At 37.2% G+C, this 23,302-nt stretch overlaps 2 protein-coding genes across 8 annotated transcripts; one reads left to right on the top strand and one right to left on the bottom strand.

Annotated features, from left to right (window-relative positions):
* The first annotated feature begins 280 nt into the window (after positions 1 to 280).
* Positions 281 to 7,960, top strand: LOC137746739 (uncharacterized). 3 transcript variants are annotated; one of them, XM_068486748.1, is made up of 19 exons: positions 284 to 862; positions 1,102 to 1,621; positions 1,777 to 2,037; positions 2,148 to 2,239; positions 2,491 to 2,700; positions 2,780 to 3,181; positions 3,760 to 3,896; positions 4,012 to 4,105; positions 4,221 to 4,277; positions 4,585 to 4,719; positions 4,858 to 4,929; positions 5,064 to 5,177; positions 5,308 to 5,469; positions 5,570 to 5,698; positions 5,811 to 5,912; positions 5,998 to 6,077; positions 6,298 to 6,447; positions 6,642 to 7,252; positions 7,552 to 7,960. In XM_068486748.1, the coding sequence occupies exons 1-18, from the start codon at positions 359 to 361 to the stop codon at positions 7,207 to 7,209; spliced, it is 3,789 nt and encodes a 1,262-aa protein (XP_068342849.1). In that variant the 5' UTR covers positions 284 to 358; the 3' UTR covers positions 7,210 to 7,252; positions 7,552 to 7,960. The 3 variants fall into 3 exon arrangements, with proteins under 3 accessions (XP_068342850.1, XP_068342849.1, XP_068342848.1); XM_068486749.1 differs by lacking the exon at positions 7,552 to 7,960 and having other exon boundaries at positions 281 to 862; positions 6,673 to 6,808; XM_068486747.1 differs by lacking the exon at positions 7,552 to 7,960 and having other exon boundaries at positions 6,642 to 7,544.
* On the bottom strand, positions 7,132 to 15,987 carry LOC137746738 (TMV resistance protein N-like). 5 transcript variants are annotated; one of them, XR_011069904.1, is made up of 13 exons: positions 15,318 to 15,987; positions 13,964 to 15,071; positions 13,493 to 13,846; positions 12,422 to 13,357; positions 11,977 to 12,303; positions 11,221 to 11,864; positions 9,631 to 9,726; positions 9,504 to 9,549; positions 8,915 to 8,984; positions 8,373 to 8,703; positions 8,209 to 8,273; positions 7,978 to 8,110; positions 7,132 to 7,267 (listed from the first exon to the last, which is right to left on the bottom strand). XR_011069904.1 is itself a non-coding variant. In XM_068486745.1 (6 exons), the coding sequence occupies exons 1-6, from the start codon at positions 15,833 to 15,835 to the stop codon at positions 11,229 to 11,231; spliced, it is 3,879 nt and encodes a 1,292-aa protein (XP_068342846.1). In that variant the 5' UTR covers positions 15,836 to 15,987; the 3' UTR covers positions 11,160 to 11,228. The 5 variants fall into 5 exon arrangements, 1 of the variants encoding a protein (XP_068342846.1); XR_011069903.1 differs by having other exon boundaries at positions 8,373 to 8,557; XR_011069905.1 differs by having other exon boundaries at positions 7,978 to 8,123; positions 8,373 to 8,984.
* Positions 15,988 to 23,302: the final 7,315 nt, after the last annotated feature.

Below are 23,302 nucleotides of genomic sequence, written 5' to 3'. Positions count from 1 at the left end.
GGGGAGAAAAGAGTTAAATTCGGGTCAGTACTTCCGACCCGCCCCAAAAGGAAATCCTCTTTTGTTGACAGGCTCGTTAAGCCCAAATTGACGTAAAGAGAGTCGGCGCGCGCTTACCAACCCAGAGACTCCTAACCCGCCACTTCTAACTGGGCCACCCAATTCCCAAAACGTAACTGTAAACTTGACCCGTAAATAGGAGACAGGTGTCGAAACGAGAATGCAGGCAGAGGGTGGGTAGAGGCTTAACGGGCACAGCAGATCCCCACTCTCTCTCTCCCCACTAAAACCCTAGTCACCTCCTGAATCCATCTAAGCTAGGGTTTTTCTGCAACTCCCCAAAACTCCCGCCTAAAACATGGAAGGCGTAGAAATGGACGATCCCCACGCCCTCCCTCTTAACGACGACGATGACGACATCTGCGCCTCAATCCTCACTCACTTCAGCAGCTCCACGCGCGAGGACCACCACCACCTCTGCGCCGCTGTCGGCGCCATGGCCCAGGAGCTCAAAGACAAGAACCTCCCTTTGACTCCCGTCGCATACCTGGGAATCACTTGCTCCTCCCTCGACGGCCTCGCCTCCCAGCTTGACCCTCCCGGTCACGTGATAGACGCCCTCCTCACGATTCTATCCATTGTCTTTCAGAAAGTATCGGCGGCGATTATCGTGAAGAAAAACGAGTTCTTGTCGGAGCTCTTGGTCCGTGTTTTTCGGTCGCCGTCGTTGACAGTGGGTGCCGCCGTCTCGGGATTGAAATGTATATCGCATTTGCTCATTGTCAGAGGCCGTGTCAACTGGTCTGATGTGTCTCAATTGTATGGATTTCTATTGAGCTTCGAAACCGACTCCCGCCCTAAGGTGAATGTTCTCACATTTTATTTTGCCTTTTGGAGTTTTTATGGTTCATGTTGATTGTATATCGTAGAATTAAGATTATTCCGGTCATTTATTATATAAATTCGATGAATTTGAGGCTTATCAAACGACTTCACGGCACAATTGTTGCATATTTTGGTAAATACCGATTGTTATGATTGAATTCAGATTTCGATTCTGTTACATGTGTGTGAATGTGTGCTGATTGGATTCGAAATCAGGTGAGAAGACAATCACATTTGTGTCTTCGTGATGTGTTGCAAAGTTTTCAAGGAACGTCGCTCCTTGCACCTGCAAGTGAAGGGATAACTAACTTATTTGAAAGGTTTCTTCTTCTTGCCGGTGGGTCAAAGGCAGATGCGAGTGAAGGACCCAAGGGAGCCCAGGAGGTCTTGTATGTTTTGGATGCTTTGAAAGAGTGTCTGTTTCTTATGTCAATCAAGTGCAAAACCAACGTCCTCAAGTACTACAAAACTCTTTTGGAACTGCGCCAACCACTTGTTACAAAGCGCATAACAGATAGTTTGAATATACTTTGTCTCAATCCATCGTTGGACGTTTCTCCTGAAGTGTTGCTCGATCTATTGTGCTCATTAGCTCTATCTGTCTCTACGAATGAGACTTCTGTGGATGGCATGACATTTACAGCTCGCTTGCTTGGTACTGGAATGGGGAAAGTTTATTCCCTTAATAGGCAATTATGTGTAGTTAAACTCCCTCTTGTATTCAATGCGCTCAAAGGTATGTAATGTTGTGTCCTCCATTGACTTTAGCTGTGTATGTTTTACCTTCTTATTCGTTAAAGAAATCTTCGTCTAAGTTCCTGTCTATATCTGTTCTATTGTAGAAAGCAAAACTCAAAAAGTTCTGTTGTGTTTTTTCTTTGATTTTGGCAGATGTGTTGGCATCTGAGCACGAAGAGGCTATACACGCAGCAGCGGACACATTTAAGAGTCTCATTCATGCTTGCATTGATGAAAGCTTGATCAAACAGGGAGTTGACCAGATTGTAATGAATGGTAAAAATGATGCAAGGAAGTCTGGGCCAACTGTCATTGAAAAAGTGTGTGCTGCTATTGAAAGCTTACTTGGTTATCACTACGCGGGTGTCTGGGACCTTGCATTTCAAGTTGTTTCAGCAATGTTTGATAAACTTGGTATTACGTTTGATGTATCTGACTTTTTTTCTCTCATTTTTAATTGATTTATTTTTCAGTTCTTATTATCTCCATGTGATATAAGAGGTATGACAGCTGTTATCATGCAGGGGTATACTCTTCTTATTTCATGAGCGGTGCAATCAAGAGCATGGCAGAGATGGAGAAGTTACCTGATGAAGATTTCCCTTTCAGGAAACAGGTCCTTTCCATATTATTGAGTTTTAAATGATTACTTGTCATTATCGTATTGATCCCTATATTGCAAACTCGTCTATATATGAACCATAGCATTTACGATGTCCACTATTATCATTTACTGGTTTTGTGATTGCAAGTCAAACTAATTTCATTTTTTTTTAAGATTGTTTGGAAGCATCTTGTGTGGTTTTGTCTTTGTTTACACTCAATTAGTGCAACATTTACTAATCTAATGACTTTATTAATATATAGTTGCATGAATGCTTTGGATCGGCTCTTGTTGCAATGGGACCTGAAACATTCTTAGGTCTTCTACCTCTTAATTTGGAGGCTGAAGACCTAAGTCAGGTGAATGTTTGGCTCTTTCCGATACTGAAACAGTATACTATTGGTGCACGTTTGAGCTTCTTTACAGAGTCAATTTTGGGTATGGTTGGAATCATAAAGGAGAAATCCAGAAAGGTATTGAACAGCTCATACTGATTGAATGCTAGTTGTTTAGTTCAGATGGAATTTTTTAGTTATGTGTTATATTTTGCAGCTGGAGTCACAAGGACGTATTGTTTCATCAAGGAGTTCAGATGCACTTGTACACGCTTTGTGGTCATTGTTACCTTCCTTTTGCAACTATGCTTCTGATACTGCTGAAAGTTTCCAGGATCTAGAGCAAGTCTTGTGCAGTGCTCTTCAAGATGAATCTGAGATTCGTGGAATAATATGCTTGAGCTTGCAGATTCTTGTTCAACAAAATAAGAAAATTGTGGAAGTGAATGATCTGTCTCACAGTGAAGTAGGTCGTGCCAGACATAGAGCTATGGCCAATTATACCCCTGAAGTTACAGAAGGTAACATGAGCGTGCTCAAGTCATCAGCACGCAAGTTGTTACCTGTTCTATCAGGTGTCTTCTTGAATACCACAAAAGATGATGCAGGCTGTTTGCAGGTACTTCAGCATACTGTGGTTATATGTAGACATGTGTGTTGTTTATTTATCCTGCAAAATACTTGACAAGAATGCCAAATCCACATTGATTTTGTACAGTGTACATATCCTACTGGTGTAACAAATGCAGTTCCCCTACAACTCATGCCTATCTTTGTTAAAACCATGACACGTTCTTTTATAAGAGAAAGAGAGGCGGAGGGGAGTCATCTTTTTACTTAAATGTATTAGGTACCTCATAGAGTCATAGTGAACATTGAGCAACAAAGACACATGAATAAAATGGAGCTGGCTTACTGTATAAGCTCCATCCTTTTTTTTTTTACAATATCACGCTTTTCACCTCTCTTTTTTTCTTTCCTTTGACTTCCCTTTGTCCTTTGAATACATTTTCACCTCTTTGTCCTCTCTGCTTCCCCTTACATTCTTGTCTTTTTCCATATTGGGTCCAATTTGCTGTTTGAGAATACACTTTTTGCTAGATACTTGTTTGTACGTTCAATACGGGATTTGTTGATAAATTTTGCATCATTAGTATTTTGTGAAGTTGAGAATAATTATGTTTGCACCTTTTACAGTCGACAATTGGTGAGTTTGCTTCAATATCAGATAAAGAAGTTGTATCAAGGTACTTTAGAAGTACATTGGTGAAGCTCTTAAAGGTTACTGAAGAGGCTAGGAAAGCAGAAAGCTCTAGAGATTCTAATACCACAAGGTACATCATTTTTTTTTATGTCTATGATGTTTAGTTCATTTTCACAATTGAGTTATTACTTCTCTATCTTAGCACGATATCTGACCTGACGTTAATTCTTCCATCTTAACTGCAGGGCACAACTATTTGACCTGGCAGTCTCACTTTTACCTGGTTTAGATGCTAAAGAGGTTGATGTTTTGTTTAGTGCAATAAAGACTGCATTGCAGGTTTGGAAATTTATTTCCTCCATCTGGTTATTTACTTTGTTTGTAGGGGATCTAGAAATGCTTGGTAAAAGGAAATGTTGCACTAAGTTACTAACTATGGGCTTCCTGGCTTCAGGATAATGAAGGTTTGATACAAAAGAAGGCATACAAAGTTCTTTCAATCGTTCTCAGGGTATGCAAAAGTTACTGATTTGTATGCTTTGAACGTTGGGGATTATCTGTATTAAATTATTAATGCTTTTGCACTGTACTTGAATTATTATCACCGGTCTGTAGAATATTTGGAAACATGGTTTACCAGTTCAAAGTTGTTTGCGTCACTGCTAATGTCATGTCTTAGTTAAAGAAGACATGGTTACAAGGGCACTCATAATTTCTAGAATTATGTGCTGCCGAGCCATCTTTTATCCATGTCATGGTGATTTTTTTCTTTGCCCATCTCTTTTACTTATGGATCTTATTGCTGGATGTATGGTCAGGACTGTGATTGGTTTCTTTCATCAAAGCTCAAGGAATTGTTTGATATTATGATTGAAGTGCTTCCTTCATGCCATTTTTCAGCTAAACGGCACAGACTTGACTGCTTGTACCTCCTGGTAGTCCATGTTTCAAAGGTATACATAAACACATTGGTTTTCCAAATTGTATTTAGATGCTCTGTGTAGCATTCATTATTTGAGTATTAGAAATAAAGTTTGCTTTAGGTTAAAATGTTATATGTTCAATGCTTAAGAACCTAAATCTTTATGTAGAGGGACACAGAGGAGAGGCGTCAAGACATCATAAGTTCCTTCCTAACAGAAATAATTCTTGCACTTAAAGAGGTATGTGGTTAAGCTGCAGCGATATCAGGTTTATTATGACAAAAAATTCTTTTACTTGAAATGCTAGAAGATCTTCCATTGCTGCAGCTTCTTGCCCTTGAAAATGATATTAATAGTTTTCTTTTTCAATGCAGGCTAACAAGAAAACAAGAAATAGAGCTTATGATATCCTTGTCCAAATTGGCCATGCTTGTGGAGATGAGGAGACTGGCGGGAAGAGAGAAAACCTGCAGCAGTTTTTTAACATGGTACTGGATATTGTTTCAGACACTGCAGCAGTTTTTTACTGATATTCTTTTGGCTATAATTGGTCTTCTGTGGGAAAGCAGAAATTGATATAAATTTGCAGCATGTCTAAGCTTAATCTTATGGTCACAGGTAGCTGGGGGGCTAGCTGGTGAAACTCCTCATATGATCAGTGCTGCGATGAAGGGCTTAGCTCGGTTGGCTTATGAGTTTTCTGACCTTGTTTCAAGTGCCAGCAATTTACTCCCATCCACATTTCTCCTCCTTCAGAGAAAGAACAAAGAAATAATTAAAGTTTGTTCCCTTCTGTTTTGGATCAGCATTTCGGCGTTATCAGTTATTTTGAGTGCACTGCTTGATAAATCATTGACTTATTTGTTAATTTTTTTTGCAGGCTAATTTGGGCTTGTTGAAGGTATTAGTAGCCAAATCACAAGCCGAGGGGTTGCAGTTGCATTTGAAAAGTATGGTGGAAGGCTTGCTGAAGTGGCAAGATGCTACTAAAACCCATTTCAAAGCCAAGGTTGTTTCCTTGTCAGTATGTTTGTGACACTATTCAGACACTGAGTTCAATTGGTTTAATGAACTTCCCCAATTTCTTATCACTTGCTGTTCAAAACCAAATATTTTTTCAGGTTAAGCTTCTTCTAGAAATGCTCGTCAAGAAATGTGGGCTTGATGCTGTTAAGGCTGTGATGCCTCAAGAGCATATGAAACTACTTACGAACATACGGAAGGTTTGTCGATAGGCATCTGCTAGAGTGAATTTTCAAGGGGTACTTACTACTAGTTTCTGATCTTCCCTTTTCTTGTTGAACACAGCTCAAGGAACGAAAAGAGAAGAAGACGGGTTCTAAATCTGAGGAAGCTAGATCTCAAGTGTCCAAAGCAACTACATCCAGGTCTCACTCTTTCATAATTTAAAAGTTAAATACATGTGTGAGCACAACTCGCATGTTTGGGTATTTATTCTTATTGTAAAGACATATCACACATGTATCATGTATGTATTTTCCAATGAAATTTTTACAGCTCATTTTTAACTCTAATGTTTTGAGATTTATATATATTTTTTAATCTTCATGTTCTCTAACATATTGTTATTTTCTATCTTCATTTTAGGCTAAGCAGGTGGAACCATACAAAAATCTTTTCTGATTTTGATGACGAAGAAACTGAGGATAGCAATGCAGATTATATGGATGCCAAAACAGTCTCGGGCAAGCGTGGCAAGGCGTCCACACAGTTCAAATCTAAAGCATCTTCATTACGGTAGGTTGCATTTGGTGTTCATATTGCAATGTTTAGATAACTACACTTTGCATCAATCATGATCTTGGTTGCTAGTAGTGTTCGTTGGATCATATCTGATGGTCTAGAAATGTTATGATAAATAACGCAATCCATTTAGATATCTACACAATCCAATTGCCCGAAATTAACTAACACAAATGTTTGAGTTACAGAAGAACAAATAATAAGAACTTGCTTGATCAGCTAGAAGATGAGCCACTTGATCTGCTTGATCGGCAAACAACAAGATCCGCACTCAGATCATCTGATAATTTAAAGCGAAAGATGGATTCTGATGATGGGCCAGAGCTAGACCCTGATGGGCGCTTAATAATTCGCGACGAAGCAGAATCATACAAGGAGAAACCATTTGAACCTGATTACGAAGCAAGAAGTGAAGCGGATAGCCACTTGTCTGTGAACTCAAAGAAAACACAAAAGCGCAGGAAGATGTCAGAATCTGGATGGGCTGCCACCGGCAAAGAGTACGCCAGCAAGAAAGCTGGTGGGGATTTGAAGAGGAAGGACAAGCTCGAACCATATGCATATTGGCCACTCGATAGGAAGATGATGAGCCGTAGACCAGAGCACAGGGCGGCCGCAAGAAAAGGGATATCGAGTGTGGTGAAGATGACGAGGAAGCTGGAAGGGCAGAGTGCCTCGGCTATCCTCTCTGCTAAAGGCTTGAAGTTTAAAAAGCGGGTTCAGAAGAAAGGAGGCGGCAAGAAGAAAACTAGGTGAAGTGCCGACTGCTCTGAACATTCATGCTCATACAAAACCACAGGTTTCTTTCTTCTCCCTGCACCGGATAGTAATGAATTGTTGTTAGTTATATACAGTGGTTAATATATACATATTTTGTCACGCCCGTCACTATGCTCATATATTCGAGTTGGCCCATAAAATGTCGGGTCATGCATTTCAGAAACCACTTATGCCCGTGGGTCTGTTTAGTGGTCCGGTTGAGATAGGTTGTGACCGGTTAAAATGGACTTGAGCCACGGGTGTCTTTAGGAACAAATGTAGTTTCTGTTTTTCTAATAACAAGCCACCTACAGATGAAATTAATCTTTGTTTCTGCAGATGAAAACTAATATTATATTTTACTGAGAAGAGCAAATGTTGTTGAAGCTTTTCTCCATTGTTGGCATTTGAGGACTGAATTGGAAGTTCCCAGCACGAGCTCCCGTTCTGCGGCATGGCGGGAGGGCCGATAGGGGATTGGCTCTGAGTGTAGCAAATATGTAGCAAAGGGGATTTCTGTTTCCCTGACTGAGAGTTATCTATGAAAATTAAAATTTGGAAAGAAGTTACAAGTAGGTCGGAACTCGAAGAACGTAAAGTCATCCAACTGCGGACTAAATTTCATTACAATGATCTGATCAGCCAATTACTTGTACAAGAAAACCAAAATCAAACAAGGCAACTATTGCCGTAGCAGTGATTCAATGACCGATGAGTAGGATTCCTTTTAAGTTCTAACAAAAAGGTGGCTGTACGCAAACATACCTTCAGTACGATTGCAGCAAAGGTTGGAGTAGCACAGTAGATCTGTGTTTCTACTTGTATGGGGCAAACAAGACCGATGAGTTGTGGCCACTGAACCCAAATGAGTTAGACAATGCCACTAGTAGTTTGTATCCTGCATTCATGTGCTGACAGAATGAGAGGATTCCAACTACACTTTCATTGGACATTATATACCAGAAAAGGGTGACAAGGGAACAGAAGACAACATACCACGCCCTCGTCTGGATTTTCCAGATTGATATTTGGATGCATCCACCCAGTTAACATGTCAAGAACTACGCTTCAAGCCAAACAAACAAGAATTGTATCTGGTCTTACACGTAAGGTCTAAAAATAGTAGAGTTTTTCCAATTTGAAAACATCACGTAAGTTACCTGTACTGCTGCAACAGCTTCTACAGCACCAGATGCTCCCAGAAGCAGTAGGTGACCAATCATGGATTTTGTAGAGTTCACTCCCAACCGTAAAACGTAAAGATCTCATCGAACAATAACATGGAAATACAGGAATTAAGATCTCCAGTAGGTGACCAATCAGGTATTGTTGTTACATCAGGATTCTGACCAAAACAATGAATGTGAGCATTATACTCCTTGAGATCTCCAGCCGGTGTGGATGTAGCATGTACATTAATGTAATTAACATCTTCCCCAGACACCCCAGACTGTTCTAAAGCCTTTTCAGTGCAGAGAATAACCCCAGCCCCTGTTTCCAAGGACATTAATGAAAAAACACCATATTGCATGGTAAGATAGAGATGAATGATTAGAAAACGTGTTTGTGAGACCATAGAGCTTGAGGGAACCAAAGGATACAGAACATCCCTACGGACATTGCACCTACAACCTTACAGAAAAAAAGGATATCCAGACAGACACCCAAGTGCCATTGCCAAGGGCATAGATTTAGAAAATACCTTAGCATGTTCTAACTCTTCTAGAGGCAAAACGCCAGCTCCTTCCCCCCCTAACAAAGCCATCACGGTTCTGTCCAAAAACCAAAAACAAGATTTTGTTAAAAACAGCACCTGTTAAACGTTTCAAACTTATTCTTTCGCAATGCAATAACTTTGCACTTATTAAACGTTTCTAAAATTAAGAAACTCAACTCTCAAGCTCAGTAGACATGACTAGGTTTAGTTATAAATTACGACACATCATTTTAAAAAAGCTGACTAGATTCCAACACAAATTTACATTAAGACAACCAATATTGACATGCCTTTCGATGATTTTTACCATTCTTGTTCTTAACAATATTTACAGAAGTTATCATAGAACCAATCCCAGTGGAAATAAAAGAATAAATGAATCTAGCATAGTTATTGGACGCATTACACTATCCCAAGGGCATGATGCTTTGGTCGGATCATTGTTTCTTTGTGACAGTGCTCTGCATGCCACAAAGCCTCCCATTCCTCCAGTAATTGCATAAGAACAAGATTATTGTGAGTGCAACTCCAAGTAAAACTAAGAAATAACATTTGCAAAGAATGGGAGCAATACCAAGAGGTATCATCACTGAATCTGAACCACCACAGAGCATAAGGTCCTGCGTAAGATTTCAAAGAAAATTGTATATCAGTTATTATAATATACTTAAGGTACAGAAGCTGCTTGTAGGAATACTTACTGCTTTGGCTTTAATGATATGATTTGCCGAATTCAAAGTACAGAAGCTGCTTGTTGCACAAGCAGTAGAGGTTGAATAGTTTGGGACCATCCAACCCTGCAAGTGTAAGAGTAAATATCAGTTAAAAGGACAAGTACAAAATCAGCAGCCATCACGAATTATAATCTTTCGATGTCAGTCCAAAGTTACAAGTAAACTGAGGTATGCAAAGGTTGTACGTGTTAACTACTAGTGCAGATGTTCTCTCCCGATTCTCATGGTAACATTTTTCAAGTTAGTTCACGTAGAAGAGTTGTGAGTCGTATAGGTGTTGCTTGAGCACTGCGGTCAAACTCATGGAGTATGATGGCGGGTCAAGGTGAGTGAAAGAGGGGAAACAAATATGAAATAGTATACAAAGTAACTAATTTATGATGGAGGTAGATAAAAGTGGTTTCTGTTTATACAAAGTAACTAATTTATACAAAGTCACAGATATCTTTAGGATACAAAAGTGGTTTCTGTTTTTGTAATAACTAGCCACCTACAGATGAATTCTTTGTTTCTGCAGATTGAAAACTAATGTTGTATTACTGAGAAGAGCATATGTTGGAGAAGCTTTTCTCCATTTCTGGCATTTGACTTTATCTTGTAGAAACGACTTTCCATTGATTTCATTAGCCTTATGATATTTCCATTTTTTATTGATGATATTTTTAGATTTTGGGTAAGAGAAAAGCAAGTGTAAGTGATAGAATGGAAGATATTAGTCTTTGATTTGAAGTTGTGATTAGTAGATTTTTGTTATAGCCGCTAGTTGTTACTAATTGAGTTTTAGTTGTTACTAATTTTTTTTATTATACACTAGCATATGACCACACACAAAGTGTGCATGAAAACTTTTTATTTTTGTCTTTAAAGTAGAAGAGAGAGAGAGAGAAAGAATGTGGGAGTGGGGAAGAGAGCTGCTTTAATTTTTATTTTTTTTATTTTTTTAATTAGAGATTTGTTAGAATCATATGTAGATGAGGTTTTGAAGAAAAAAAAAAGTAAAATTTTGATTGTTTGAAATTACAATTATGCCCATATTTCTTATTCACGTTCCTTTTTAAGTAAAGTGTTAAACTGGTAATTTTATAAGGATTGACAATGAGTGTTCTATTAATATGTAACTAGCATTTGCCTACACTTTGTGTGTATGAACATATTTTTTTAGAAAATGAGAAGGAGAGAGAGAGAGAGAGAGAGAGAGAGAGAGAGAGAGAGAGAGAGTGTGTGTGTGTGGGGGGGGGGGGGTGGTGTGGGACGTTTTTGTTTTTGGTTTTTTTTTTTATTTTTTTAACATTACTTGTATGTGAGGTTTCAATAAAAACAGTAAAATTTGGACATGTGAAATTACATTATTGCCCATAATTTTTTTTTGTGTGATAGAAGACTAAATTGTTTTTTCACCTTCTTTTGGTTAACAAAGAGAGTTTCATTCATTAATAAAGATTTAGATATATAAAAAGAAAACATAAAGGCAAACGCAAGACAATTGCAAACCGAAATGGTCATCAAACAGCTTCTTAGTTTTAGGGATTAGTAAAGTGCAAACAAAAATGTACGTACCCAAACTCCTAATAAATCAGAAATTGCGGATCATCTGAAGCGGACGGTTGCTCTTGCTCCTCATCCTCCTCAATATCAATAGGAACATTGGGATCAATCTGCCTACGTTTTGGATGATCATCCTCATCATCGACCACATCTGAGGATCCACGTGGACGAGGCCTCTTCCCAAGACTACTCGTTAGGTAGTGCACGCCGCAGCTTTCAATGGGAAACCCATTGCGGAAACGAAATACAACTTGACAAATATCTCCCTGCCGATCCTGCTCCCCTAAACCCACTAACGCAAGCCCCACATGAGCTGCCTTATAGTAATCATAATATAATCGCGGTTCGAACGTTTTTTTTCCGTTGAAATAATACTTAACAGCGTCGAGATACTCAACAGAATCAGAATAATAAGTCGATGGTTCAAGAACAAAAGATAGAGCCAATCCTAATAACGTCTCCCCCACTTGTAATTTTAGAGGAATTTCAAAACGAAATTCACTGCCTCCAACATATCTTTCTTTCCTGTCATATTCATCCCATTCATATTCTGGTAGAGGTTGAATGGTTGTGGGATGGTTAGAGGTATAGCTGAACCACTTTGGAACTTCATTGCCTGGGTAATGAATGTACAATTGAGAACGCGGAAGAATTTCCTGCAATAGCAGATATATATAGTTAACAAATTACAAACATTCTGATCTCTCTTTCAAGTATCAACAAAATTAATTTTCATTTGAACATAAATTAAGAAGAAGAGAGACCAACCTCATTCAACAAGTTGTTTTCCAACTTTGCCACCTCATCGCCACTTAGTCCAAAGCAGTTACACAAACTAAGATTCTCAAGGCTCGGGGGCAGTTTTGGAATTTTCTCCAATGACGTGCAATCATCCAGATATAACTCTTTTAGTTTTGGTGGAAGGACTGGAATTTCTCGAAGCCTCTTGCAATCCTTCAAGTAAAGTGTCTCCAAGTTGACAACTTTGCTAATACAATCCGGAAGGCTAACAAAATTATTTCTCGACAGATCAAGTGATGTTAATCCGAACCAGCAATCAAGAGGCGCAAGGAAATCAGAGTGTGGAAGAATTTCCTGCAATAACAGATATATATAGTTAACAAATTACAAATATTTGTGATCTGATCTCTCTTTCAAGTATCAACAAAATTAATTTTCATTTGAACATAAATGAAGAAGAAGAGAGACCAACCTCATTCAACAAGTTGTTTTCGAACTTTGCCACCTCATCGCCACTTAGTCCAAAGCAGTTACACAAGTTAAGACACTTAAGCCTCGGCGGCAGTTTTGGAATTTTCTCCAATGACGTGCAATCATCCAGATATAACTCTTTTAGTTTTGGTGGAAGGACTGGAATTTCTCGAAGCCTCTTGCAATCCTTCAAGTAAAGTGTCTTCAAGTTGACAGCTTTGCTAATACAATCCGGAAGGCTAACAAAATTGTTTCTCGACATATCAAGTGACGTTAATTCGGACAAGCAATCAAGAGGCGCAAGGAAATCACTTTCTGATAAACTCTCGAGCCTTCTGCAACCTTTGAGATAAAGTCCACGTAGGGACCTTGATCCAAGTCTTGTTGCAAACCTCGTAAGCTTAGAGCACCCATTAAGAAGCAAAATTTGAAGTTTATCAAGGAATCCAACTGAATCATGAACCTCGACCAAACTTGTGCAGCCTCTTAGATCCAACAACCTTATGTTTGGGCTTCCAGATAAGTCGGGGACATTTTGCAACTCACAACCATTTGCAACCAAGTGCGTAAGCCCAGTAAGATACGCAATTGATGAAGGCAATTCTCTTATGCCACTTCTTCCTATATTCAAACTTCGTAGGGATTCCATTTTGTCCTTCTCTATTTCTGGAAATCTCTCCAGCCTTGTGCAACGATAAAGTTTAAGCTGGTCAAGGGATCTCAATCCAAGTCTTGTTGCAAACCTCGTAAGGTTAGAGCACCAACTAAGATCCAATGTCACAAGTTTGTCAAGGAATCCAACAGAATCATCAACCTCAACCAAATTTTTACACCCACTTAGATTCAAGTGCTTTATGTTTGGGCTTCCGGATAAGTCGGGAAATTTTTCCAAGAATTCGCAACCACTTAAATTCATCCATGTAAGCTTTGCCAAATTCTAAAAAACCAAAGGCAAAAACAAAACAAAAGTTCACTTGCTTTAAAAAGAATGTAATAAAACAGCTGAGTATTTTTTTGAGAAAAAAAAAATTGTTTAAATAAATAGTGATTCAAAATAATTTAAAGTATGTACCTTAAATTCCTTCAATTGTCTTATGCCACTGTATGACACATCAAACTTAACGAGATGTCTTGGATTAAAATTGGACGGCAAATTGAGCACATACGTATGCCTTCGATCAAAGCAAACAAGATCTCTTGGATGAAAATTGGATGGCACATACGTATGCCTTTGATCAATATTGGATCGTCCACCGAATTCAATCAACCTCAAACTGTTAGGCAGATAATCAACGCGTCCTGAAAAGTGTGCATTATGGTTTATAAAAAATTCAAGATTTTCCATCTTTGAGAAGCTTTTTGCATTCAAGGGTATCACATCTGGTTCGGGCAGATGCACAACAATGCCTCTAATTTTCTTTGTTCCCTAAGATGGTAAAAGATATAATGTTAACAAACAAGTCACAATAAGATTTTTTTTTTCTTTTCAAAATCATGCCAATTAAATCAAATGTAATTATGTAAGAACATATATTCTACTTACTTTGCAATCAATTAGAACATTGCGCACATCTTCGTGATGCCACAACCTGCTCCGCTTGCGTGGTTCAGTGGGCGATTCTTCACAAACTATACGCTTACCCATTTGTTCTAGCAAATCATGCATCCAAATCTTCTTATTATGAATACTTATGATGGCTTTCTCAACGAGTACATCAAGACAATGTTGAGGTACATAGAGCTTTGAACTTCTTAATATTTCTAAAACGTAGCATTCATGTTCACCCTTGAAAAAGCATGCAATGTCTAAGAAAACTTGTTGCAGAGCAAAATCCAAGGCATCATAACTTTTCCGAAGTATTCTTTGAATACCTCTATAAGGTTCTCCTTCGTAAGAATCGTAACCATCCAATATAGCTTGCCAACGATCTATACTTTTATTACGCAAATGAGAACCTATAATATTAAGAGCTAGTGGAAGGCCTTGAGCATAGGCTATTGCACATCGTGCGAGGCTCAAATAATCATCTGGAGGTTTATTTCTTTCGAAGGCATTCCAACTAAAAAGCTCAAGTGCTTTGTCGTCTTCTAACTTTTGGACTTCATATATCCACTGACCTCCATAAAAATCTAGCAAACTTCTATCTTTTGTGGTTATGATCACCCTGCTACCCTCACCGAAACAATCGACATCAACCCAGTTTGTTAACTGCTCCAATTGATCCACATCATCAAGAATTAAGAGAATCTTCTTTTGCCTCAACCGATTCTTAATAAGGTTGATTCCCTGATGAACATTGACAATTGCCCACTCTGTGCCACGTAGAATTTCAGATAGAAGAGTCTTTTGTAGTTGGATTAGGCCTTCACGTGATGTCGATGATTCTCTAACATCTCCCAGGAAACAACTACCTTCAAACTTATGAGCAATTGCATTATAAACAGCTTTTGCGATTGTTGTCTTGCCTATTCCAGATGTCCCCCAAATCCCAACCACACGACGACCATTTCCATCGACATCTAAAAGATCCTTCACCTCTTGTACGCAAGATTGTATTCCAACTGGGTATTTGGCCACATCCAAATATGTGCCATCAAGTACTTTGACTAAGATATCCTCAACGATGTTGCTGATTAATGTAGCTTCATAGCTAGCAGTTAAAAACAAATCACACAATTAATCAGTGAACTATTTTTTTTTGGCTATATTTCAGAAAAATGTAGAAAAGAATGTGAAAACAAATAGACAGGAATATTACACGATATTAACAAAAAAGTGTACTTGAATATATTTCTATGTTTCTATCCACAAATGCACTAGTAATTAACTATACTGATGACATTATTCCAGGAAACTAATTATATAAATACACGTTAAGGGGAAGAAATGTACGTACTCTCCTTCCTTGACAGGATGTCCTGACAAATCTGCTGCTTCTCTAAGAGCACTCCTCCATGCGAGGATCTTCTCCTTATTGTCCTCGAATTTGCACTCAAGTTTTTTGAACTCGTCACCGAAACTACTCGTTTGATTTCGTACATGGGACGGATCCACCTTGTAAAAAACTGGCAAAACTATTTGTTGCTTTGATTGTCTACATTGAAAAATCTTGACGAGCTCGTCCAAGCACCACCTTGAAGCTGCATAGGTTTTAGAGAATATGACGAGAGAAATTCTTGACTCTTCAATTGCTTGGAGGAGCGCTGGTGATATTTCTTCTCCTCTTACAAGTTGGCGATCAATGAAGGTGTGGATTCCCTTGTCGACCAACGCCTTGTATAAATGATCTGTAAAATTGGTGCGTGTATCCTCTCCTCTAAAGCTCAAAAAGACATCATATCTCCACGAAGGAGTACTATCGATACAAAAGGAAGAAGAAGAAGAAGAGGAGGAGGAGACAAGTTGATTATTCATTGGAGAAATCCAGGTAAACTAAAGAACCTTTCAAAGGATTGATTGTGGATTCTGGACTGGTATTCGCGTCAAGACTTCGCTCTTGCTGTGCATACATTTCTTCCTATGTAGGAAGCATCAGTTTCCTACCACCTACGAAGCAGTTTCCTAGATACTAGCTACCTTTCAATGTTAGTCCTCATGCTTTTCTCCCTACCTACGTAGCGGTTTCCTAGATACTAGCTACCTTTCAATGTGAATGTGGTCAAATTGAAAGATAGGAAACTTCTTGGAAACTTCATTTCAAAAGTAGATATTAACTTTAGCCAAATATTAGGAAGATTAAATTTGTAAGTAAATTACATAAAAATTAACGATTATGTTATTACTCAAGTATTGATTAACGATTTAACGTGTTTATTTTTTTATTAATTATATATTAATTAGTTTACAAATTTTATTTTTCAAGTATTACCCTTAACTTAAAAGAGAGGAAGTTTCGTTGCAAGCTACTGTTTACTATTTTTGATGGGACGATCCACGGTAATTATCTATTCTAAAACTAGGGAGCAATTGACTGTTCATTGGGCTACAGTCAATTGTTTGCCCCTCGATTTCACGCTATTTACAACAAAAACCATCAGATCTGGGCTGGGTTGGGAAGGTATTTCTTAAAAGTTAGGGGGTAATTGTGTCCGTGTGTTTGAGCCGAATTTCACTTTATTTACAAAATTGCCACCGCCTTTTCTCTCCCTCTTTCCCTCTCCCGACTCTGTCGATAACCATCCATCAAATCGCCCATCCTTTCCTTTTCTCACTCTGTGAGCTCATTTCCTACAACCCTAGCACTGTTTCTCTCTTATTTCTCTCAAATTCGAGAGACTTCTCTCTCCCATTTCTCTCAACCTAGCCCCAGCGCTGCTCACCCCATTCCTCTTCATCATCTTAGTTAAATCCGTTCAACAATCACCGATGCACCTCCACACGAACCCATATCGAATTTTCCTCCTGCCCACGAACCAACCTCCATTTCGTGGATCCACCTTCGTTGCAAGTCGCCGACACCCACAAATGAACTCAGATACGACCATCAAAAGTAGGGCGGAGCTCTCGAAGATGTCAGATTTGAGAAGGGAAAAGGTAAAGTTTCGTACTTTAGTGTTTGATCCTGAAGTAGATTGAATTTTCACTCTCTCGATTAAATTCTTCTCCTTCCCAAATTTTCTACTCATATCTAAAAAATTCCAGGAGCGGAGCGGAATTTAAAATGCGCGAGCTCTGCTTCCAGGCCTCCCCGAAACGCTTGCAGGTCAGTCGTCCGAACCGATTTCTGAATTTTGGATGTATTGCGTTTGAAAATGCCGAAAATTAATTGTTTTGTTGGAGTCCGATTGATTTCGAAGGATCGGCGGTGGTTTTTAAATTTGTATTTGTATTTGGTGCTTAATTTAAAAAATTGGAGTGAGTTTGGTGTGGATCCGAGCTAAATTAAGTAATTAATTGACTCTGCAATTTTAAAATTTTTTCATTTGAATTTTGTTTCAGCAATTTCAGCTCAATTTCTATGTTTTATGAATTTTAATTTTAATTAATGCTTTTGTGGAAAGAAATTTGAATTTGAATTTTTATGTTGTTTAATAGAAAGGTAGGTGCTTGGATGGGAGTGGACGTAGGAGCAGGAAGTGTTACGAGGAGGGGAGGTAGTAGCCTCATCTGCTGTGTTGCAGTAGTGAAGTGATTAGACGTCGGTATGGCATCTGCTAGCCTAGGGAATGGTGGAGTTGGCAGTTCAAGGTATGTTAGACAATAGATATGGCATAAGTGATAAGCCATTTTCCCTCTCTGCAAGTGTTAACCTCACTCTGTATGGGATTATGAAAAGGATGGGCTTTCTTTTGCTTTGCGTTGCAAGGGATAGAAGGAGACTTAATTTACTATATTAGCCTTATGAGTTTACGGACCTTCTAATATTTCATAGTGGGCCTGGAAGTGATTTTCCTGGAACGGGAAAGGTAATCGAGATTAGTCTCTGATTGTTTGATCATCCTATATATATTTGATGAAGCTTCAACTAGCTTCTACCAGACAACCCCTCATTTCTTTATGGTAATTAAGCTTCATCTCTAATTGTTTATTGTCTGATTAGATTATTATAATATTTGGGTTGTTGGATATGTTGGATTTGAATTGATTTTTTGTTTTCATATTTCATAGTGATGGATTTTCGAATGAAATGCACTCAACCCTAAATTCCAGTGGGGGTGGCTGAAGCAGTTGCCGGATATGACTTATGGCAGCCAAGGTTCCTTTATTGTCATGCTTTTAGTTTTATAAAATATGACAAGTTGATATAAATATATATGTATATAGAGAACTTACATCTCTTGATAGATTGTGTTGCTAGATAGTTTTTCACTTTCCTGCTCAAAATAAGTTTATCATGTTATGCTGTCCAACTATTGATTTGGAACAACGTTATGTAAATACTTTATTCTGTCCAACTATTGATTTGGAACAACGTTTTGTAAATACTTTTCACACCATACTTATAACACATTAGTCCTGTATTTGAAGACTTATATACAATACTTAATTCGGATGAAGAGATCCCAATCTTTGTTTTTGGGAGTTTTTTTATGCTTTGCTTTTTGAGCGAATCTTTGTTTATCATTTTTTATCATAACACGGTCATATGGTGTTACTGTCCGTTCTTTTAGTTGTTAAAATCTGCTTTTTTGAGTTGTACATGGAACTCTTAACGTAGAATTAGTAAAATGCAGGTGCAGAATGAACAACTAATCAATGTGAGAGAAGCTTTTAATTTTTTTGGGTTCAATTTTAAATGGGTTGTTATCAACCATTGAATTGCTTTTGGAGTTTTCATTTGATAAGAGAGATGGGGGATTCTTTTGGGTGAAACTTTTAATCCGTGAGATTTTTAGTTAGGTTGTGTTGTGGGTTTTTGCAAATTTCTACCGTGTTTATGCATGCATTTTTTGTTATAGATATGGAAGAAAATAGCATTACAGGGTGTTGAGGGTTTGTTGGTGAGGGAAGGCAGCAGCGTTAAGATTTTGCAGGTGAGATATTAGGGTGAGAGAAAAAGGGAACAAAGAGAATCGAAGACACATTTGGGAATAAGGGTTAGCAAAACAGGGGAAAAGAATATGACAGAGGAATGGACTCTTAATTTTTTCTTAACTGGTTTGAGATTTTGCTTGCCTTTGGGGTCGTCGTTGGCGTCAAGCATTTGGTGTCAAGCGGTGTCTGTTTTTTAATAACTTTTATTATTAATTTTTATGTCGTTTGCGATTTTGTGTCCTAGGATTTTTGAATTTTAACGTTCATTATTGGTTTTTAAATTTTTTTTTTCTTCGTTTGTTTGTTTTATATGTTGTGTTTGTGCTGAGACACTATTTTGCAAGTTCTCCTTCCATTGGGACCGCTGCATTTTTAAAGTGTTGAGGGTGAGATTTATATACTCAAAACACTCCATTTTTTTTTTCCAAATATGCGCGTTTGGTTCTCTTCGGTTTTAAATGTTTAAAATTAAATGGTTATTTGGATAAAATGGTTTATTAGTTTATCTTATGTGTTGTGATCAGGAATTCAATTGGATTGGGTAAAATGCTTTATCAATTTACGTTATAGGGAATTTTGTGTATTATGGTCTGTGAGTTTTATTGCTCATCGTTTGTTCTTTTTTCTTTGTTTGCCGGTTTCTTTTGCTGGGGATCACTACAGTTTGGGAGTCAAAATGACCACACTACCCCGTCAAGGGTTCAGATCTTGCCGTCAGGTGATATGAGAGAGGGGGTTTGATTGCCCAATTGGTTGTTTCATCAATTAATTGTGTGCAAACATTTATGTGTAATTTTTTACTTCTTCCACTTAAATGGTAAGATCAAATTAAGCTAAGAACTTTGGGTTTTGTAAATGTTGTGTAATTTTATTATTCATATTATCAATTAATTTTGAGCAAACATTTCTGGGTAGTTGTTAATTTCCCTCAATATTTGATAATAATTAAATTAAAGCTGAGAACTTTGTATTTTGTTCATTACCTGCCGTAGATTTTACTTGACAGAGAAAATGTATTTTCCTTGATATTATTCATGTTTTGTTTTTTTTCAGATCGCATTGTAATGGGTCTCTTTGGAAAAACAATTCTTAAGACCAATTGTGAGGTTTGTTCTTATATCGTACATGAGTGTTTTTATAACTCTTTTGCACAATTGTTAGTATTTGTAGTTGTGATTGGTGTTGTCCTGCATGTTTGTCTTGAAGAAATAAGACATTACTTTTGATAAACCATATTGGGAGTGAAAGAATCTCTTTTTGACCTGGTCATCTTGGAGTACATTTCTACTAACTTGGTACACTATGGAAATTCATGAACTCTTTTAATGCATTCAAAATATTATTTTGTATGATTTTTTACATACGTTTGTGGATGAAGGGTTTAGGTGCTCTGAAAATGCCCACCCTTAATTTTTTTACACCAAGTGTATATGGCAACCCAGGCATTCCAACTTGCTCAGGTACTTCAATCTTTTCAGTTTTTGGTAATTTTTGCCCCTGTTTGGTTGCTGGGAAGGAGAGGGAAAATAAGGGAAATCATCAAAGTTGATACATATCATTTGTTTTTAGTCACATTGATTTTTATTGTGAGAAATTATGTGATTATTTTTTTATAATTACCTGTGGAATTGAATAGTATTAGCTAAAGCTCTCTCACTGCTCAGTTGCATCTATATTAAGAAATTGCTGAGTAGATGGACTACAAAACTTAAATTCCCTCCTTCTGTATATTTGCAGTTGCTTTTCCGTGTAAATCTTCTCTTGCAAAGAAATTCAAAGGCCTCTAATTGTATTCATGGACTATAACTGTAATTATACAATGTACATTATTATTTAAATATAAAAAGGTATAATTTATATATAGTCAATTTAGACTCATTAAAATATACAATCTTTAAATACAAAAGTAAATTTGAAAGAAGTTGAAGTAATATATGAATGCTATGTGATTTATTATGTTCAAAATTGAAATTGGAATCATGCTGTTCTTTGATATGAATGAAGTGTGGTGTTCTCCTTCAAAAAGTTGAAATTAGGTCTCTCCTTCCCCTTAATTTCATTTTCTATTAGCAAAGAACTGGGATACCAATGTACTTATGTGTATTGTTTCAATTTCTATGTTTGCTAATCTTTTCCCAGGGAAATACTTCATTTAAGGAAAAGCCTGAAATAATGTTGTCAAGTGCTATACTGAAGCTATCAGATTGAACATGATGTGTGCAACTTAGATTGCAACCATGCAATTGCTTACTTGGAGGTAATAGTCATTCTATTGCATGCATATCTTTAGAATCTTTGTTTTTTATAACTATTGGTGAAAGCACTGCAGACCAAATCATGTTATATATGCTTATTGTAAACAGTTATGTTTGTAAATTTGAAGCCCAAATTAACATAATTTTCTCCCCTGTTTGACCACGCATTTATGAATGTTGGATTAAAATGTGTTTATTTTTGGGAAGAAATGAGACGGTTGGTTTGAGTTTTAGAAGCCTTTGTTTTTCTGCCTTTTATGGCAATGAAAAAAAAGGGGGAAAACATTGGTCTTAATTGTAATTTCCAATTCTTTACGCTGTTAGTAGTTAAAATTAGGGGAATGGCTATTAATATAATTTTTGGTGTATTTCAAGCTTCTAATTCACAAACTGAGTCAAGGTCACAATAAGTATTAGTCACTACGAGAGTGTTGGACTATCCTCATTCTGGAACCAGGTTTAAGAGGCCCCTGACAATGACATTGAAACGGGTATATAACCCTCTTCTTTTCGTCTTTTAGTCTTTCGCTTACTCGAACATATGCTGTCATTTAAAATTAGTGGTCTGGTTAATGTACCTGCAGTATCAGTAGTTCCTCTCTTTTTAATGGAGTGATTCCCTTTCTTGGGCATGTAAAATCTTGGTGTCTGTAAATGCACACATCACATGACTTTTAACACAAGGGGTAAGCTCTGAATTTAATGAATTGTTCAACTTTGAATTTAATGAATTGTGGTGTTTTATCTTCTGAATTTCTAACCTATTAATATTGGAAGACCTAAAAGATTATTCCAATGTATTGTTTCTGGATTTATTCAAATTAGTAGTGAAATGATGGTATTTATAAATTTTAATTTTTTTTTCTATGATTTACATGTTGATGCAGATTTATTCTCTACGATTCTCTGGTTAGGGTAAGCATTTTGGTGAGCTTTGATTTTGTGAGGGTAAGCTCTTAATCTTTCCTCTATCGTTTTGTAGTTCATCCTATTGTTTTAATTTAGAGCTATTTTAATGCTTTTATGTTTGTCGTTCCGTGCTGGGAAATTGGAAAGCTCTGGAAACAATATAGTTCTTGAGCTAATGTGAAGATTTTGGGTTGAACATTGTGCTGTGAAGATATTGGGTTTAATATTTGATTCCGTTTTTCATTTTGCACTTACAAAAACAGAGGATTGTGGTTAATTATTGTGATGTGAAGCTTCTATTTGATGATGACTTAATGAGTAGCGATGTAAATTAAACTACGTATTTTATGGATCAATTCACATATCTCTTGCTTTTTCTTTCATTTGGAGATAATTGTGTAAATGTGTGGTTTTGTGAGCGTTACTCATGTAAAACATGCGTTCTCTAAATTGTTACATTTAAGAATGCGATTATATCGCTGTAGCATTTTCAGTTAAATTTTCTATGAATATTATTCATGATTTGAAAACCCGCAGCAAAACGCTGGCAGACCTGCTAGTGATATTCTAAGATAAACACGGACGATTGCAAGATATAAAATTATTTGTTGACACGTGGTCTTTAATTGAACGAAGATATGTCTTATTAATTTGTTTTGTTTCTTTGACCAACGACCGACTCACCATGGCTTTGTCTGTATTTTTATTATTCATTGATGTTTGTCATCACCCATGGCCCTTCTTCACCAATGACTTTATAATTCCGAACCATTTGCCTCTTTTCAAAGGCCACATCTTTGTGTATATTCTTTATATTCGCTGGATTTAATTAATTAATAGTTAGGTTGAATAAATGAGCCACACATGATTTACCTCTGTTTTAATGTGACGAGTTTAAGTTTGGAAGACCGGATTCGCAACCATGCGGAGAGCGGAGACATTGAGCTCGTTTAGATGTACTTTTAAAATAATTGAAAATGTTTTTGATGAAAATATTTTTGAAAATAATCATTAGTAAAAATACTAGTAAATCCTAAAAAAACACTTAAAGTTCTTCATAGAATGCTTCTTATAGAAAACATTTAAGTGCTTTTGAAAACCAAAAATATTTTCTCTAAAAACACTTTTAATGTGAGAATAACTTTCGTTGCAACTTAATTTCATTAGCAGTGATTTATCTTTCTTTACTGACGCCCTACTTTTTCACCTCATGTCACCATCATGATACAGTGCATCATGATGC

The sequence above is a fragment of the Pyrus communis genome, chromosome 10, assembly GCF_963583255.1.
Source record: "Pyrus communis chromosome 10, drPyrComm1.1, whole genome shotgun sequence".
NCBI lineage: Eukaryota > Viridiplantae > Streptophyta > Magnoliopsida > Rosales > Rosaceae > Pyrus > Pyrus communis.
The sequence above is the reverse complement of the archived record's forward strand: the minus strand, read 5'-3'. Positions and strand labels throughout refer to the sequence as shown.